Raw genomic sequence first — 20,410 nt, forward strand, 5'->3', positions numbered from 1 at the left:
CCATAGGGTTTCATGGCTGTAATCTTTATGGAAACAGATCACCAGGCCTTTCTTCCATGAAGCCTCTAGGTGGGTTCAAACTTCCATTCTCTCTGGTACCAGCCAATCAAAAACCTCTCGTGCCACCCAGGCTCCTTATTAATGTAGTTTAAACAACTGGGATCTAGTGGTATAGCAACCAAGAGGAAGATGGTATAGAGGAAGCTGGCCCAAGAGTGGAATGAGAACAAAGCCAAAGAGTAGAATAAGAACATGGTTGGACATAAATAGATTTTTCACCATTGTAACTGAATTCCCTGTGTGGTACTAACGGTTAAGTGTAGTTTAAACAACTGGGATCTAGTGGTATAGCAACCAAGAGGAAGATGGTATAGAGGAAGCTGGCCCAAGAGTGGAATGAGAACAAAGCCAAAGAGTAGAATAAGAACATGGTTGGACATAAATAGATTTTTCACCATTGTAACTGAATTCCCTGTGTGGTACTAACGGTTAAGTGCTTGGTTGGTAGTTTGAACCCACCCACAGGCATCTTGAAAGACATGCCTGGTGATCTACTTCTGAGAAGTCATAGCCTTGAAAGCCCTATGGAGCAGTTGTACTTTGCACACATGGGGTCGTGATGAGTCAGAGTTGACTAGATGGCGACTAACAACAACAGCAAGGTGGAACTGTGGAAAGCACCCAGACCAAGGAGGTGTTGAGGTCCTGGTTGCATCATTTGCCAGCAATACGACCTTGGCCCAGTCACTTACCCTCTCTGCAATTCTGTTTTCTCCCATCTAATACCAGGATGGACACCAGTGCCTGTCTTGCTGCCTTCACAGTCACGGTACTGTTGAGTGTTCGAAAGTTGAGCGTTTATGTAAAAGAGCTTTGTCAAATTTAACAATGATCTAGTATAGTATGTAACCAGTCACAATGCAGGTATAAAATGTGGCAGCAGAGGGCAGGGAGTGGGGGAAAAGATGACTCCACAGAGTGTGACATTTCAACTGGAGGTGTAGGAGTTTACATGGAGGCACAGCTGGAAGAGGTAGCTCAGGCATTTCAGACTAAGGTGGGCTAGTGTATGATGAATTCAAGAACGGCCAACAGTCTCCACTGAGGCTGAGGTACAGGGGGAGGAGTGCCTGGACATAGGAAGGGCCTTGGTGGACATGCTAAGAATGTGGGCTTTTCTCTGCAGGTACGGAGGGACCATCAGAAGGCTTTCATCTGTTTTCAATTTTTCAAATTACTGTCATAGTAGTTTGGAAAGGGCATGGCTAGAGGTAGAGAAAAAAGTTGGGACTCTATTGCAGGAACCAGGGAAGAGCTGCAGAGGCCAACAGAAGCAGAAGCCCTCCTGGGAGACCTCAGTGGGCAGAGTGGGTAGGAAGGGAGCAGAGGGAGGGACTAGCAAGTGAGTAGTGGAGGGCAACAGAGGTGACAGACAGGTGGTGTTGGGATTCTGGGGAGAGCCACTTGGCGGGTGGTGTCCTAAATCACTTTGTAAGTATTTGGGTTGAACCCTATGAAATTGTTGATATTTGGACTAAGTTGACCTTCAAAATGGCAAATTCTTGTCCTTCAAACTAATAAAAACATTTTATAAAGATGAAAGGTAGCAGTTCTCAAATGTTTTGGTGTCAGGGCTCCTGTACACTCTTCAAAATTATCAGGAACCCAAAGAGCTTTCGTTTATGTGGATTATACTATCTAAATTTACTGTATTAGAAACTTAAATGAAAACTGATACATTAAAAATATTATTTCACTTAAAATAATAATAATAAACACATTGCATGTTAAAATAAATAGCATTTTTCTTGAAGAATATTTTCCAAAACTAAAAAAATAAAATAGTAAAAAGAGTGGCATTGTCTTATACACTTTTGCAAATCTTTTTAAAGCCTGGCTTAATAGAACACAGATGGATTCTCTAATTGGCTTCTTAGTCTGTTGCGATATATTGTTTTGCTTGAATGTATGAAGAAAATCTGGCCTCGCACAGGTAGGTAGTTGAAAAAGGAAGGACTATTTTAACAGCTTTTAGAGATAGGCACTGGGTTTGGGTTTAGAGAAAATTTTGACTGTTCTTCATAGGACACCAAAACTCAACAAGTGATAGTTTGTTAATGGTCAATTGCAATATGGAATCTGAAACCATACCGATGACCTTTTTGAGCTCTGTTACATTGGCCTACAGAATGTTTAGTTCTGTTATACGTAATATCATCATGAGCTGGAGCCAATTCTATGGCAACCAGCGACAACCTTGCACTTGGAATGGATCTTACACTCATACATGATTCTGCCACTTCATGCATTTGTCATTTAGAAAATACTGGCTCACTGGGTTATGCAGATCTTCTAAATGTTGACACATTTCAAAATAAAAAAGAGCAAGAGGTTGCATGCATTAATTGTTTTTTTTTAAAAAAATCACCTTCTCAGAAAAATCTTTATGTATTGGGAAACCGCCAAGCTCATAATGGCAGGTGCAAGTTTTCCAAAATTCTAATTTTTGCATGAAAGCTCAAATTTTATCATTGGCAACAAATATTGTCAGTTTTCTTCCATGAAATGACAGGCATACTTAAAAAAAAAAAAAAAGTCTGCCAAACATTTAAGTCCAAAACCCCACAATTTGTCTGTCATTGTTACAAGTAAAAACTACATTTGAGTTCAAAAATTACAGTTTGGTACAAGGAGCCCTGTGGTATAGTAGTTAAGCACCCGGGTGCTAACTGAAACGTTGGCAGTTCAAACCCACCCAATGGCTCTGCTGGAGAAAGACCTGGTGATCTGCTCCTATAAAGATTATAACCTAGAAAACCTATGGGACAATTGTACTCTGTCATGTGGGGTCATTAGGAGTTGAAATTGATGGCACCTAACAATGACACGGTTTGGTGCACCCTCTTGCTTTGTGCTGAGGTGACAAGTTTTACCAGTGATTGCTTTTGCACATCAGAGCAAATGTCAACACAGTGAGAAGGCAGATAAGTCCTCAGTATTATGATGAAAATAGTTTTGACCTCAAAGACCTTTGAAAGGGTCTCAGGCACTCTAGGGGTCTGCAGACCACCCTTGAGAACCACTGTTTTGCTGATGCTTCTCCCACTTTTTTATTTGGCATAGCTTGATTCATGTTTGGAAAGTAAATTTAATCACACAGGCACTATTCCAAGTATGTGCTTTGCTTATGCGGAACAAAAGCTTTTCAAGTGCCTTTACCCTTGGACCAGCAATCTCACTTCCGGCATTTATCTTTAAAAACTAAACAGAGATAGCACCAAAGACTTACGCTGAATTTAAAATCTTCACTTCAGCATTATTTGTAATACTGAAAAACTGGAAACCACTTAAATTATCAACAATAGGGGACTGGATACTGTAAATGCTTCCATACAGCGGAATAAACTGTGCAGTCATTAAACAAAAGGTCTCAAAAAAGCAAGTAGTGCATTGAAATACCAGTGACTTATAGAGTGAAAAAAGCAGGCTACCAAACCAAACGAACCTCATTTTTATAAAGGGAAGGATAGCCAACTAAATAAAATAGTATTTATCTTCGGATGGTGGATTTTTTATTATTTTTAATTCATTTTCCCAGGTGTTAGACAATGGAATACCTATCTACCTACTTACCTAACTACTCCCCTACCTACCTACTCCCCCTGCCCCCCCCACAATAAATATTATTTAACAGAAGGTTAAAAGAGGTCGTAAGTTGAGTGGTGTAAAGTTTTCTTCAAGCATGGTTTTCCCCAGCTTGAAGAAAATTTAACTTGTTGGGATTCTGCTAGCAGCTTCCATTTGCAAACTGGTCTTAGACCCCACCTACCCGTGGCTTCTACCCTCCCCGCTGGTCAGAGTGGCCCCAGGCTGAGTGGGGTGGAAGGAACTTGCCTGAAAAGGCTACTAGTTCTCCAGGAAAGAGAAGAGAGTTTGATGACAAACCCCCATCTGTACCAGCAGCCCTTGAGCCCACCCACAGTCCCTCCCAGGTGGGAGCAGTCCTCCCACTGCCAGGAGCAGGTAAATGCCTCCCTCTGGTCCCCCCGCTCCCCATCGCATTCATATGAACCTCACACTATGGATTTTCCTTTCTCTGGACCTTTGGAAACGGAGTTATAGCAAATCAAGCAGAGGAATGAAATAAAAAATAAGCCCATTTTCTAAATAAGAAATTTATTTGACCAAGTGACAATATATGAAGATAGTTTAAACTATAAGGCTCTATTTGGACAAAAGTTATCTTTATTATAAAGTAAACGTTGTCAATGTAAACGTCGCCTAAAATCAGAAAGAATGAGGTTCTATAATGTGTCTATATAAAGCACTCAAAATCTTCACGTACTTTAAAACTAGGTTGTAACTGTACCAGAAAAATCTGTAAATAGTAGTTAAAAGCAGGTTTCTGAAATTTATGACACCTTATACACGAGGCCTTTGGGGGTGCTGTGACAATCAAGACATGGCTACTATCAGTGAGAAAAAGTATCACCCCATGATGAGCAGAACCCGAGTAGAGTACCCACATCTGAACCCCGAGTTCCCTACACAGCATCCTAGCATTCCAAATCCTCAGGAATTTGAATTGAGTACGTGGCAATTTCTAATCACTCTAAAAAAGTTGGGGATAATTAGAAAAAGTTGGAAATACAGGGCTGGGAAGAGGGAAGGAAGGGGAAACTGAGGCAGGGCAGAGTCAGAGGTTTCTGCAGAGCAGCTTTAGGAATGACCAAGGAAACAGAGAAAAAACTGGTAGAATTTTAGAGCCACACTCTGGGGTCTGCAAGGAGTAGGGCACTGAGCCCTGTAGGGAGGGACTGACCTGCATGCAGGCCCAAGTGCTTGGCCGCTACAAAATACCATGAAATCTTCAACGGAGGGTGAAGTCCCTACCTGGCTGTACTGGGGACAGGGTGACATGTCTAAGATACACCAGCTTTTCCTACAGGTTTTTCCAGCATTCAAGTAAGTGACTCTGTTCTGGGGGCCATGATGGGGTGTGGGAGACAGGCATTGACAGCTGAGTCATAAGATCAAAAAGGCTTCAGACATGTAGAAGGAGAACCAGACACAAAGAGAGGCATCTCATAGTGCACACACTGCTGACAGCAAAGCACAAAGGTGTCCAATGATCAATGTAAGGCATAGGGAGAAATGAAAAGATTCTAGAAAGCAAAGGGTGGTAAATGCAAAACAATTGTATAGCACCCTTTATTACTAATTTAAGATACATAGTGTTGAGGATCTATGCAGTATGCTATTATTTTAGTTTAACTGCAAACACTGGTGAGTGCTTTCAAACTATTATAAGTGACAAACATGTTCCATTAAAAATATTCCACCCTGGATTCCCACAATTTGACTTGATGTAGTAGGTTTGAGTTACAAAAGAAATATTTTTGCAGACAATTTTCTGAACCTTGATTACCCAGCTAAGTGGACACCAAAAAACATAGGAAAAGTCTTACTCAGGATAAACATGTTTTTTTTTTTAACCTATATGTTTATGTGTTACACAAAGATATACTTGTTCATCTGTATGAATGAATTTTAAGTCATCCATAGGAGACCTGACACTTAAAACTTTCTTCTGTTTCCTTATCTCCTCTTTTGCTATCAAGCCTACGTGGGAGGGCTATTCAAAGGCTCGAAGCTCCTTTTCTCACTGTCTCCCTTAGAGGTGTGTGTGCGTTTAAAAATAGTTTCATGTTTCCCATTCAGGCAAAGTGGTTCTTTTGAGACTCTTTTTTTTTTTTTTGATCTTGAGATTTCAATCTTCATTGATCCACACACACACACACACACAATTTTAAAAACAGGGAATGATTTTACATCCCTTAATTTTAGCATAAGATGGGTTTGTTCCCAGCACTACAGAAAATAACACCCCCCCCACCCCAAACATGTCCAGGTTGGTCATTATGGAAGAGCCTCTCTGCTGTCAGGGGTTAACAAAGTGAAAGGAGCCTGAAGATGTGACAGGGCAAGAGAACTCCAAGGTTCTGTGGATCCACGGAACATTAAAAAACGTGGCCTCGGCAGAATCTACAGTTACTGTCTTCTTAGGGAAGGATGTAATACCTAATTACCCTACAGCGTGATTTGGTGAACTAGCTTTATGCATCTGCAAACTAAATGAGCGACGTGTTCTTACTCCAGTTGTGAAGGGAAAACAGCAATCACACGGCTACATTATAGTTACACACGTGCACTCGGGAACAGAAAGAGATAGCTCAACCTATTATATCTTAATCTCAGAAACAAGGCCAAGTCATTCACCTTTGCTTCACTTCCTCAAAACAAATTCCTAACTTAGCAAACTCAAGAGACTACTATAGCAGTAATGTAAAACCAGCCTTTTCACTGTGCTATTAAATAAGCCGCATTTGAAATAGATGTCCGGAGGTAGGTTCCCAATTCTGTGTCAATTATCTCAGTGAGTGGCCTAGCATGAAAATTTAACTCAATTACCGAACTAACTGGCTCAGGAAGAGTGGATTTAGGAAAATGGGGTGACTCTGTATTAGCTTAGTTCTATACCTTCTCTAACATAAATCATCTCTTGGCAAGAGATGTTTCCTTTGGCTCAGGTCATCTGAAAAAAATTTCCTTTAGAACTTTTCTCAGCTACTTAATATAACAGGGGATCAACTCAAAGTTGCTTCTAATGGATGAAACAAGATAAACGTGAATGGGGCATAACGTGGCATATCCAAACAATGGGCTTCATTCAACTGAGTGACCAGGCCACTCTATCTAGCCAGGTGTCATAGTCACACCAACCAGCCGCAGGGATGGTTTGAGCAAAACCATGCTCAGCTCCTCACAGCTGAATACCACTGTCTTGTCTTCTACACAGTGATTCTGGTAAGAAGTGAGATCTGGAATCAAGCCTGTCATGGGAAGATTGAGGCTGGGTCCTGTGGCATGCCCTCTGTGCATGGTCTGCTCCCCACAGCCATGCTCACATTCAGAGCCGTGGCACTCGGAATCTGGCACATATTTTAAAGAGACATCTATGCTTCTGAAGGCACAAACTAAAACCCCAGAATACAAGCCAAAGAATGAAGCTCATCTTTCAGTCACCTCATCCTTGTGACACCTTGCTCAGCCACTTGTCTCTCCAGTCCTCTCTACCTCAGGTTTTACCTTTTTTTCTTTTTTTTTACCAGTGTTTGGGGGACAAGATGGCTCAAAATCACAGGTAAGTTGAATTTAGCTGAAGATTGACACCAAGCTCAGAACTGCTTCCATTTGTTATCTTTCCAGCTTCAGGTTTCAGACCAGTTTACAAATGGAATAATATAAGGGTAACGTGAGTAAAGTCCGATGAGTTTTGTTCATTATCGAGCTATCTACAGAATGCTCACATGAGTAAAGTGATCTAGCAGAATAATGCGTTTGGCCTGGGAGAAAAATAACCACCAGGCAAACCGCTTCTTTCTCTAAACTTCCTCATCAAAAAAATCAGCTGAAGAAAGCCTGAGATTCCCGGCTTTTCAATGTTACCTCAACCTCAATTTCAAATTTACATTGCTTGGTAAACCTATCAAATGGACAGCTTTCACCCTGGCAGTGAACAAATTGTGAAGAAAAAGAACCACAACTTGGAAAAATAAGTGAAAGGCATGTACCTTGAGAGCACTAAGATTTTTTACGTTAAAATGGTAATATAACTAGAAAATACTGTGAAAATATATATCTCAAAGTAAAACTAGGTTTAGTCAGAAAGCTCAGTAAAACCATTACTTAAAAAGCTGACCAATAAAAAGGACAGGCAAAATAACCTTCTCATCTTTGACCTTCCCACTCTCCTGCCCTCAGACTCTACCAGTCTGGATGTACTAAAGCAGAAAAATCTAAAAGCCATGAAAAAAGTGCTGGTATTTTCCAGGATCTCTTCAAGACAATTTCCATCTTGGTAACGTGAATCCTCTCTCTAATCAAGGCCATCGGTGGACTTTGAATGTGTTTGGAGACGGCGGTTCAAAGACCTCGTCGTCATCTTCCACCCCTTCTTCTATCGGTTTCATCTTGGCAGAGGCTCGCTGGTGTGGGGATGACACATCTGTCAAGGGACACAAAAAGGAAAACCACTTAATGTGCAGCCTGCACTGATACTGGTGTGATCGGTCTCTTAGCAACTCCAACTGGGAAAGAAAATTTTATGGAAATCTGTAACTGGTATCAGGAATGCAGTTTCCCTAAACATTACATTTTCAATCCAGCATTTCGATAAAACCACAAAGTTGAGAAGTGATTCCCGGCCGTGAAAGAAGTGGAGCTGATTCCACTGCATTGGCTTGGATGATATGAGCGTCTCAAACATACCAAGCTCCCAGCGGGTTGCCCTAAAACCTATTCGGGACTCAGGATGGATGTTCCTACATGAATATCATACCTGGTGACTAGGGTCCCATGTTGAACCTCAAAGCTGATTTACTCCAAATTTTCCTAAAGAATAATTCTATACTAAAACCTTGAAAACTAACACGGTCTACCACCACCTAAAAGAACGTTCCTTGTCACCATGGGCCAGGGACTGATTACCCAATAAGCAAGATACAGAGGCTTACTTGTGGTTACTTACTAATCTGTAATGCACAGTTTCAAAGATGTGGTGAAATCCATGTGAAACCGTGTGCTACAGATTTGCGAGTAAACACAATTAAGCCCTTGCGTACCTTGCTTACTGGTTAACCTGACACTGTTACTGCACAGATGCTGGAGGAGGAGAGAGAGTCCAGACCTTCTGGAGGGAAGAACCAGGTGGGGGAAATAGATCCCCGGTGCGGGAGGGGAGAGGGCATCCCCAAAGCCTATTAGGATGCCAGTTAATCCAAGGAACCAAGAAATGATCCAGTCAGTCATCCATTCACTCATGTACTCACCAAACACTTACTGAACATCTATCACATAGGCATTACTCCAAGTATGTGCTTGCTAATGTGGACAAAATCTTTTAAGGGACATTGTGCTTGATGTAGGAGAGCACATTGTCTAAAACTAAGAGTAGAAGTTATTATAACTAGGTGCATAGACTTCTCAGGGGCCTGATGAGCAGCTCCCATGACAGCTCATGGATGTCAGCTGCTGAGAACAATAACTCCCCTCCATATGCACATGCACTGCCAGGACCCATTTTATCAGTGTCTCCATCGGTCCACCCACACCTGTGCCGTACTCCTGTTGCCCAACAGCAGGGCAGGGTGGTGTTGAGTCAGTCAGGATAGGTGTCAGGTGGATGATGGAAGGACAATGGGTGAAACCCAGCTCTTCAATTATTTGCTACATAGCAAAGGAGAGTAAGGGGATCCTATTAACACAAGAAGCAGATGGGCTATAGGTGACCACGAAAATCTGGCACGATCAGCTGTCAATCGCTGGCAAGAGTCGGGAGCAGATAGTTGGACTGGCCAGCACTCAGAGGATGTGGTGGTCAGCAGGAAGGGGCAGGAGCCATCAAGAGGCCACACAGCTTCTCCTGGGGAGGAAACAGTGGTGAGGGCAGGATACCCTGCACTCAGCCATGAATTCCAATATGGCACAAGGGGAGGCTGCATGCACAATGGTCTGATGTTTCCTGAGGCTTATTTCCAAGGCTCAAATTCCTGCCCTGCTTGTTCCTAACTCTGTGTTCTTCACTCAATTTCTAAACCTCTCTAGGCCTCAGTTTCCATATTTCTGTTGTTGCTTGTTGTCATTGAGTCAGCTGCAACTCATGGAGACACATATAGAACAGAATGAAATGTTGCCTAGTTCTGTGCCATCTTCATGATCATTGATATGTCTGAGTCCACTGTTGCAGCTATCGTGTAAATCCATCTCAGTGAGGGTTTCCCTCATGTCCGCTGACCCTGTACCAACCATGATATCCTTTTCTTGTGACTGGTCTTTCCTGACAACATGTTCAAAGCAAGCAAGCTGAAGTCTCACCATCCTCATTTCTAAGGAGCATTCTGGTTGTATCCATACCTCTAGAAAGGGGATAGTCAGAAGAACTGCCTCATAAGGCTCTTGAGAGGATTAAACACAATAATGCATGTATGTGCTTGCCAGGGTGCCAGGCATACGGTAAGATTCACTAACCAACCCAAACCAAACCCGCTGCCATCGAGTGGATTCCAAATCATAGTGACCCCACAGGACATAGCAGAACTGCCCCATAGGGTTTCCAAGGAGCAGCTGGTGGATTCAAACTGCAGACCTTTTTGTTAGCAGCCAAGCTCTTAATCATTACGCCACCAGGATTCCAAGCATCGCTAAATGTTGTTTATTATTAACTGCACATCTAGGGAAATGCCACTACCAACAGCTACACCTTCCAATATAAAAAGATCATAATTATGCAGGGCAGGACTCTGGTACAGTTAATATGTGTTTGTTGTATACACACAGAAACTGTCCACTTACAAACATTTAAAGTCCATTAAGATACGGAGTTTCTTGAAAGATAACTATTGACATAAAGTGGAGAAAATAAATATTAAATGGTCCAAGAGCACAATTCTCTCACAGAACACAGCATGGTAGAATCTCTCAGGCAAGTTCTTTTTAGCCTTTTCTATACAGGTAAAGTCAAACATTCCACACACAACCACTAATTTGCATGGCTACGCAAATGGCAATTAGTACCAAAATCGATGGCACTGGGTTTTTTTTTGTGTGTGTGACCTTGGGAAAGTTACTTCACCTCTCTGTGCCTCAGTTTTCTCATCTATAAAATGGGAACAATAACAACAGATATCTCATGCGGTTGTTAGGAAGATTAAATGACTTAACATTTGTAAAGTTCTTAGATCAGTGCTTTGCACATAATGTTTATGAATATTTGTAAGTAAATATAATTAATATGGCCTAAATAATGAAAAAACTTGCTAAAATTTATCATCACCCATACCAAACCAAAAACCAAACCCGATGCCGATCCCAACTCAGAGCAACCCTACAGGACAGAGTAGAACTGCCCCATAGGGTTTCCAAGGAGCAGGTGGTAGATTTGAACTACTGAATTTTGGTTAGCAGCCAAGCTCTTAATCACGTGACCAGGGCTCCATAAGAATGGCCAATAAAGAAAAAGGAACTTATGCTTGAATAGTGGTCTGTGTTTCTCAGTCTAAACTGTACTGAATGTGGCAAACTTGTTTCTTTTGTTTTTTACAGCATTATCTATGGCTTCCATCATAATATTTCTAGCCTCAGTTATGAGCCTCATAAAATATTAACTTAGGCTGAGTATTTGCAATCAGATAAAACCCTTAGTACAAGATGGCATGTCTAAGAGCATTAAACCCAATTAATAATACATAGCATTTAGACATAATTATATTGTATCCATAACAGAACTTGTCCAGTTTGTTTTGACTGGGGGAGTGGGACTAATTCATCCCTAGTTTTCAAGCCTGTCTACCAAAACAGTGATGGCATTCTACAGTATCCTGAGGCTGGTACCTGTATTGCAGCTAAAATGTTACTTGACCCTGTCAACCACTTCACCTACTGTTGCATTTCTTACTGAGAGAAAACGAAGGGAGGATCCAATACAGCTGAAAATGGTCAAGTGAAAATATCCCAAGAACTTACAGTTTCACTGTGAAAGGATTTATTTTATTCTCACTATATTGGCCTTGGGCTCAAGCATAACAACGATTTTGAGGATGCCACAGGACAGGCAGTGTTACGTTCTGTTGTGCATAGCGCTACTATGAGTCAGAACCGACTACGCAGCACCTAACAACAGCATATGGCTTGGGCAAAGGAAGAGCTGTGGTACTATATAACATTAAAAAGGATACGGCAGAGTCATCCACAGTTCTTGGGCTGTCACCCAGGGGTTCCCAAGTCAGGCCTCCTTCTTCCTTATAGCTCAAGCTCCGGCAAACTGAGTGCGCCCCAAATCCAACTCATCTGTTTCCTCTTTACCATTTGCTTCTCTTTCCACCTGGAATGGTCCATCCATTCCCATCCCTTACCACCAAGTTTCTATCCATTCCTCAAGATGGAGTTCAAACACCATCTCCTTCATCACAGCCTTCCCTAATTCCCTCTGTTGGGAGATTTAATTCTTCCCATTTAACAATTACAGCCCTTACACATTCTATATTACAGGCTGTCACAAGTACTTGCATCTCTCTATCATTGGAAAACATGCATTTTGAGGGCTGTAACCACAACCTCTTCACTCCTGCAGCCTCTCAGAAGTGACCCAGTCTGGCCCTTGATAATCACCTGGTACATGGGTATGGTAGGCTGAACCCCAAAAGATATCTGGGTGCTAACCCCTGGAACTTGTGAATATTACTGCACATGGCCTACCCACTGCCGTCAAGTAGATTCCGACCCATAGCGACACTATAGGACAGAGTAGAACTGCCCCACAGAGTTTCCAAGGAGCACCTGGCAGATTCAAACTGCTGACCTCTTGGTTAGCAGCCATAGCACTTAACCACTACTCCAACTGTACATGGCCAAAAAAAAGGTCTTCGCAGGTGTAATTAAGTTAAGGATCTTGAGATGGGGAAATTATCCTGGATTATTCATGTGGGTCCTAAATGAAGACACATATATCCATATAAGAGGGAGGCAAAAGAAGATTAGATGACACACAGAGGTGATGTGAAGACAGAACAGAGCAGAGAGAGATTTGAAGATGCTGGCCTTGAAGATTACACTAACGTGGCCGTAAGCCACAGAATGCCGGCACCCACCAGAAGCCGGGAGAGGTAAGGAATGGAATGCAGCCCTGCCAATACCTTGATTTTGGCCAGTGACGCTTAGTTTGTACCTTTAGCCACCAGAATAGTGAGAGAATAAATTTATGTTGTTTCAACATTTCATAACATGGAGGAACCTGGAAGGCATTATGCTGAGCGAAATTAGTCAGAGGCAAAAGGACAAATATTGTATAAGACCACTATTATAAGATCTTGAGAAATAGTATAAACTGAGAAGAACACATACTTTTGTGGTTACGAGGAAGGGAGGGAGGGAGGGTGGGAGAGGGTTTTTTACTGACTAATTAGTAGCTAAGAACTACTTTAGGTGAAGGGAAGGACAATACTCAATACATGGAAGGTCAGCTCAACTGGACTGGACCAAAGGCAAAGAAGTTTCCGGGATAAACTGAATGCTTCATAGGTCAGTGGAGCAATGGCGGGGGTTTGGGGACCATGGTTTAAGGGGACTTGTAAGTCAACTGGCAAAATAATTCTATTATGAAAACATTCTGCATCCCACTTTGAAATGTGGCGTCTGGGGTCTTAAATGCTAACAAGCGGCCATCTAAGATGCATCAATTGGTCTCAACCCACCTGGAGCAAAGGAGAATGAAGAACACCAAGGTCACACGATAACTAAGAGACAGAAAGGGCCACATGAACCAGAGACCTACATCATCCTGAGACCAGAAGAACTAGTTGGTGCCCGGCCACAATCGATGACTGCCCTGACAGGGAGCACAACAGAGAACCCCTGAGGGAGCAGGAGATCAGTGGGATGCAGACCCCAAATTCTCACAAAAAGACCATACTTAATGGTCTGACTGAGACTAGAGGAATCCCGGCGGTCATGGTCCCCAAACCTTCTGTTGGCACAGGACAGGAACCATTCTCGAAGACAACTCATCAGACATGAAAGGGACTGGACAGTGGGAAGGAGAGAGATGCTGATGAAGAGTGAGCTAATTATATCAGGTGGACACTCGAGACTGTGTTGGCATCTCCTGTCTGGAGTGGGGATGGGAGGATAGAGAGAGTTGGAAGCTGGCAAAATTGTCACGAAAGGAGAGACTGAAGGGCTGACTCATTAGGGGGAGAGCAAGTGGGAGTACGGAGTAAGGTGTATATAAACTTATATGTGACAGTCCGACTTGATTTGTAAACGTTCACTTGAAGCTCAATAAAAGTTAATAAAAAAAAATTGTAAAAAAAAAAAAAAATTATGTTGTTTCAAACCACCAGGCTTGTGGTAATTTGTAATAGTTGCCACAGGAAACCAATACAATGGGTGATTAAAAAAAAAAAAAGATCCCTCATCCAAAGCTCCACACAAGAACTTCAGAAAGCCAATTCTGAGGATGTGGGGAAAATACATAGTCATCACATTTTAATCTCTTGATGGGTTAACCCCCATTCCTACCAGTGGGGCACCAGCATTCCTCGGGTGGAGGCAGCTCCCGGGTTACAGTAAAGCCTTGCTATGAAAGGGGACTGTCATCACTGTGTGCTGTATCACTTCCCCTGAAGGAAATCACTTTCTTCTAATTGACTGATGTGACACTGCTTGTAGCATGGGCATGAGTACTGTCCTCCCAGGTAAACATCAATGCAGTTTAATGTACCATCACCTGCCACAAAGCTTCCATCAAATCAGCAAAAAAGATCACCAGGTGATTACCAGGTGCCAGACACAGGGTTAAATGTCCAGGATGTAAAAATGAATCAGACAGAGCCCCTGACTCTAATTTATTTTATTTCCTCAGGAACTCAAAACACTTTTTGGACCAATGCATCCTCATTACATCCATACTACTACTTCTCTTTTATACTCAGAAGCCAAAGCAAAGACAACCAAGACAACCCGTGAAAGAAAGGGGGCTGGCTACATGGATGAACTCATTTCTCACTGGGAGGGAGTACTGAGGCAGAAACATATTCTAGGGGAATAAACCAGGTGGCCCTAACAGCCTGGCAAGAATTCATTTTTCTGTTAATGTTCTTTTTACGCAGAGAACACTTGATTCACTTACATTGCAGACTCTGTGACTAAGCTAGAGTCTGCAAGTCCCCAGGTCCCAGTCCCCACATGACATTGCCTCCATTCGTATCATAAGAAATTCCTCTTTGTCCACCACCCAGGCGACCCAGCAGACAGCAGGAAAATGGCCCTGCCGCGTAACTGCTAGAAGGTATCAACTGCCAGGTGGCTGCCTGACCTTCAATAGGCATCAGTCACAGGAAATGCCCACTCTTGGCACCAGGAGCCTGGGCATCAAGTACCATCGAGGGCCAAGTATGACGTTTACAGCCACAAAAACTACCTTGCCCTCTCTAGGAATGTGTGACTGTCAAGGCCCAGAGAAGGGCAGGCATTGAGGAGCAAGGAGCTCACTGCCACCTCAACATGGTGCTCTCTGACCCCATAAGGAGACCTACTGGCTCAATGAAGATTTAGAGTACTTCACTATAAAATTCCTTCTTTGTCCACTAATAAATCCAAAACCAATCTGGAGTGTGAACAAAAAAAATAAGGGGCTATTATACTTCAAGGGGACTCTCTTGCATTTCACATGCTGAACATTAATAAATGTTTGTACCAGTTTGCCTGGTTTTTCATTAATTTTATACACTGATGCATCATCAGAAATTTACCCAGAAGGACCAACCACCTTACCCAGAGATGTGAGAGCCCAGGGAAGGGAGGGAGCAAGAATTAGTGCTTATCTTTTGCTAAGTGCTTTTTGTCCTTCAATGATGCTACTAGGAGGTTCATGACTTCTGTATAATGCATTATTTTTCATTTATTCTAAACTCCAAAGGGGGAAATAATTCCTTATACATAAATTTTCCAGAGAACTGATTCTAATCCTTCCTCTGTTAAAACTACTTTTACAGCTGGGGGACAGAAGTGGTTAACTATATTCTTAGGTATTTATTATGACCAAAAAGAGATAAGTATTATTATTTTTTGCTGTAAGCTATGATCACCTTCCAAGTTTCTGGGCTCTGGCTACCAAAGTTTATTATAAAAGTATGCAAAATAAATAATATCAGACTGAACTTCAATCCAGACTTATTACCTGTGAAATTGTTATACAGTTATGTCAAGCGTTACTATTGCTTGGATGATGTTTCATGACATTATACCAAGTGGCAAAAATAATATCCTGCCAAAGAGTTTAGACATCCCTTCCACAGATGCCAATATACCCAGAGGAAACAGCCAGCAGAGCAAAATTTTGCTCTGAGCGACACACTGCTTTCATGGTATGTTCAGGTGAAAAAGATAATTGTAGAATCAGGTAGCAGTCCCGAGGGTTAAGAAAGAAAACTTCAAACTTAAAACCTCATACCCTGAGCAAATGGATAAGTAAAGACTAAGACTTAGCAACAAGAGCCTCCAACCATATAGTGGTACCTACACTTGTGCCAGATCCTGGGGGTTACAGCACTGTGGGTGCCCACAAGGGGGTTCGGGTCTGGACAGCAGGGTCTCTCCTCAGCAGACCTGTTCATAAACAGCCAGTGCTCAGCAGATTGAACCCGCGAGGTGCTCCTTGGAAACTCTATGGGGCATCTCTACTCTGTCCTAGATGGTCAGTATGAGTCGGAATCGACTCAACGGCACTGGGTTTGGTTTTGGTTTTTTGTTTGCTGGGGCCTAGCTGAGGATGGGGGCTTGCTATTCAGGCCCCCTGCATGCCCAGGCTGCCCTACAGGCCCTTTTCTGTCTTCCTAGTCCCGAGTTACAGAACCATCCAGTAACAGAACAGTTTTTAACTCATGGAGACCGGATATATGTCAGAGTAGAGCTGTGCTCTGTAGGGTTTTTAATAGCTAATGTTTGGGAAGTAGGTAGTCAGGTCTTCCAAAGTGCCTTTGGGTGGACTCAAGTCTCTAACCTTTTGGTTAGCAGCCAAGCGCATTAACTGTACACCCAGAGAGTCCACAAGACTGGATTAGGGAGATCTTATGTGACAATCAGTCAAAATTCTGGTGTTCAGAGTAGGAAGAAATCGGGTAAGAAAAATTTTGTTTGTCAGAATCCTGTCCTAATAAAACTTATTTCTGTTTTGCTGTGCTTCTAATTACATTAGGGCCTAAAGGGCTCTCTGAGTAAATAAAAGTAAACAGACATATTTGTTGTTCTTATATCCAGAGTTAAGGTCATGCCTGTTCCAGAGAACTATAGAGCTAGCTGAAGTCTGACCTTCAAATAAGTAGAGTACTATGATATAAAAAGACTTTTTTAAAGTGTTAAAAAGAAAAATGTCGTTTTGAGGACTAAGGTGTGCCTGACCCAAGCTGTGGTATTTTTAATCACCTCATGTGCATGTGAAAGCTGGCCAGTGAATAAGGAAGACCGAAGAAGATCTGATGCCTTTGAATTATGGTGCTGGTGAAGAATATTGAATATACCAGAGAAAAAGACAAATCTGTCTTAGAAAAAGCACAGCTGGAATGCTCCTAAGAAGCAAGGATGGTGAAACTTTATCTCACATACTTTGGACATGTTATCAGGAGAGACCAGACCCTGAAGAGAGACATCATGCTTGGTAAAGCGGTGGGTCAGCAAAAAAATGGAAGTCCCTCAGCGAGATGGACTGACACAGTGGCTGCAACAATGGGCTCAAGCATAGCAAGGATTGTGACGATGGCACAGGACCAGCCAGTGTTTCGTTCAGGCAGTTTGTACACAGGGTCGCTGTGAGTCAGAACCAGCTCGACGGCACCCAGCAACACAACAACATGAAGTAAAGTTTGTCAAGTGGCTTTTTTCTCTGCCTGAGAAACACACTTTTTAAAAAGGAGCAATACTTTTGTAAACTACCCAACATAATCTTATGAGATAATATTTTTTTTCTCTTTCCCCTGTTAACGTTTCCTTCCTTCCTTTCAAAGTGTTATTATTTTTATTATGTTTAACCATCTGGCCAACTGCTTTAGTGAGTAATTAAAAACCTTACGGGGTTTAGAATTTTAATTAGATTATACATTTTTTGATGAACGGGGATGGGGAAGGATTTAATGGCTTCATTGCTAGGAAGGATTACGATTTCTTTTCCTACCTTTGCCTATTTATATCATAAGATTTTTGTTTTTTAATTGAAGAAACTGAATTTGAAGTGAAGTGTTTTGAACAACAATGCTGAAGGGTGGCTACAGTCTTTATACCTAATTTTTTCTTAGATGGACTCAGCACCAGGACCAAGGAACTCAAGCAAAGAAGCATACAAGCTAGAGCAAACAGGAAGGTGGGGAAGGCCAGAGGCTTCCATGAGAAGGCTTTCACTGGTCCAAGGGGTCATTCCCAGATCAATTGCTGACACTCAGGTAGGTGGTCAGGGCTCTGGTATGGGTGGCTAAGGAGCAGCCAAAGCTTTGCAGCCCCTTCCTGCCTACAAAGAGGAAGCTGCAGGGTCGTGGAGACAGTGGATAAACCAAGAGAACAGTGAAGGTAAGTTCCAGAATGACGCTGTACAACAGGGCTTGAGAACACTAATCCAGAATAAGGTAGGAGGATGAGAGGCTTGTGAGGAAGGTCTCTGAGAAAAAAGAGACACAAAATTGATGGACTAAGAGAACAGGGATATCAAGAGAGAAAATGCAACAATATGGGAAAAGAAAAGCAACTCGAAACTCCCACAAAACCAAAAAGTAGTACAAAAAATGCATGGTTCAAATATGAAACGGCCACTATGAAATCTGAAGAGGAAACGAAGTGAAATGGATTCCACATAAAACACAGAATGCATTAAGAGGCTAGAAGAGACTGGAGACATGGTGAGTAAGATGTTTCTTGTCCCCAAAAGCAAGGGAATAAAAAAATTACAGAGAAAAAAAGGCAGTCAAAGTATAAAGTAAAAGTGTGGCATGATTTTTGCATTATTAAGTAAGGAGAATGCATTTGAACTTGCTATTAGGAATAGTCTCCTTAACATTGGATCCAAAAAGACAGAAATGTAGTCATAGTCCACTATCTGGTTCTGCATAAAGTATAATAATGCAAGTATTATTTACCTGTTTTAAATTTTGAGAAACAACCCTTAGGCCAAGCAAAGAAGACCTAAATGTGGTTTATGAAAGAGAATTGCATATGTTATCGACCTTGATTGTTTAAAAAGAAGAGTCCCACAACAGGCTGAAGATGGAAAAGGAGAAAAAGAAGAAAGGGTAGGGATGCCAATGTCCCTACCTTAAAAACAGCGCATAGAAAAAAAAAGAAGAGAAATGAAGGCTTAAGTGTATTATTTAATGTTACAAGGGTAAAGCAATAAAATAATAAAACCTAGTGATCTCAACATATTGAACAGAAAGGGGAAGAGAAGTTAGAAGTAAGCTAAATTAGGTTAGTAGATAATGATTAAGTAGATAAATCAATAAAGAACAGCACTGTCACAAGAGTGATTGCTCCTAGGGAGCAAGACTAAAATTAGTTTGGAGGGGGTCAGTTCTGTTCATTTTAAGCTATTTTCACTACTTGATATCTAGGTGTGTACGTTAACTTGATAATTAAAAAAAATTTTGATTAAAAATGTACAAAATCCCTTTCCTGTCATTACAGATGAGAAAACTTTCAGTAACTTCCCCCAGGTCACAAAGGTAGTGAGCTGTGGACAACGAGCCTGTGTGAGGTCAGAGGCCATATAGTGGGTTGGTGAGGGCTGAGGCTCTGCAGTCAGACAGCAATGCTCCTACTGGCTGTGACCTATGACTAAGGACCCAGAGGAGAGAAATGTCAGCCTCCTCAACCGTAAAAGGGGAAAATGTAGCACCTATCTCATAGGGAAGGAGCCCTGCTAGTGCAAATGATTAAGCGTTCAGCTGCTAGCCAAAAGGTTGGCTAGCAAAACCCACTCAGCTAGTCCATGGGAGAAAAGAGCTGACAATCTGTCCTGGTAGAAATTACAGCCTAGGAAACCCTATAGGGCAGTTCTGCTGTCACATACGGTCACTATGGGTCGAAAAAGATCTGGTGGTGCCTAACAGCAACGATCTCATAGGGTGGTTGTGAGGATTAAATGAGAACACATAACGTGGTCAGGACATGTCAGCTGCTACAGCAGCGACTGAATACCCCCCGAACAAGTTTCACACTGACGTGAATCATTTTAAGGTAAAAAGCAAAGCAAGAATTTCTAACAAATTCAACACGTTTTTGCGTCTGGGCTACCAAGTGACCTTAAGTAGGTTAGTTAACCTCCTAAGCTGTACTTTACTCATCTATAAAATGGTGGTATTGTTTTCCTCTAACCATCTCAGTGGGTCTGAGAACTGTTCATGTGTGCTCTCCCGCCACTTACTGCCTGGCCACAGCTCCTTCCTCTCCGTACAATTCATGTAAAGTTTGTTTTAAGTCTACCATCCTTCACAGGCAGAATGAAATTCAAACTGAGCTGAATAGATTATTCTTGAAACTAAGAATGCTGTATTAGCTTTTGTATCTTTCCAGGTAAATAAATACGTAAGAGACCTGAAAGAAACTCATTATGTCAGATACGCTGCTAGTCCTTGCTGACAAGAATACTAACCAGATGCAAGCCAACTTGTCCTAAAGCATATTTGTGCAACTAGGTCATGTGAAATCAGTAGATTGTCCAGACCAGTATCTGACATTAATAACAAAAAGTGTTTAAAAACAAGACTTCTTTTCTAACGAATCTCTCTCTAAACATTTTATAGGATTCCAAAAG

At 41.9% G+C, this 20,410-nt stretch overlaps 1 protein-coding gene across 2 annotated transcripts in view; it reads right to left on the reverse strand.

Moving 5' to 3' along the window:
- Window positions 1-4,203: 4,203 nt before the first annotated feature.
- BVES (blood vessel epicardial substance) overlaps window positions 4,204-20,410 on the reverse strand; it is a 46,923-nt gene continuing 30,716 nt past the window's right edge. For both annotated transcript variants that reach the window (XM_049898190.1, XM_049898181.1), the window contains exon 8: window positions 4,204-8,068. In XM_049898190.1, the coding sequence (XP_049754147.1) occupies window positions 7,944-8,068 (125 nt within the window). In that variant the 3' untranslated portion in view covers window positions 4,204-7,943. The remainder of the gene's footprint in view (window positions 8,069-20,410) is intronic.

This window comes from Elephas maximus, chromosome 1 (assembly GCF_024166365.1).
Source record: "Elephas maximus indicus isolate mEleMax1 chromosome 1, mEleMax1 primary haplotype, whole genome shotgun sequence".
NCBI classification, from domain to species: domain Eukaryota; kingdom Metazoa; phylum Chordata; class Mammalia; order Proboscidea; family Elephantidae; genus Elephas; species Elephas maximus.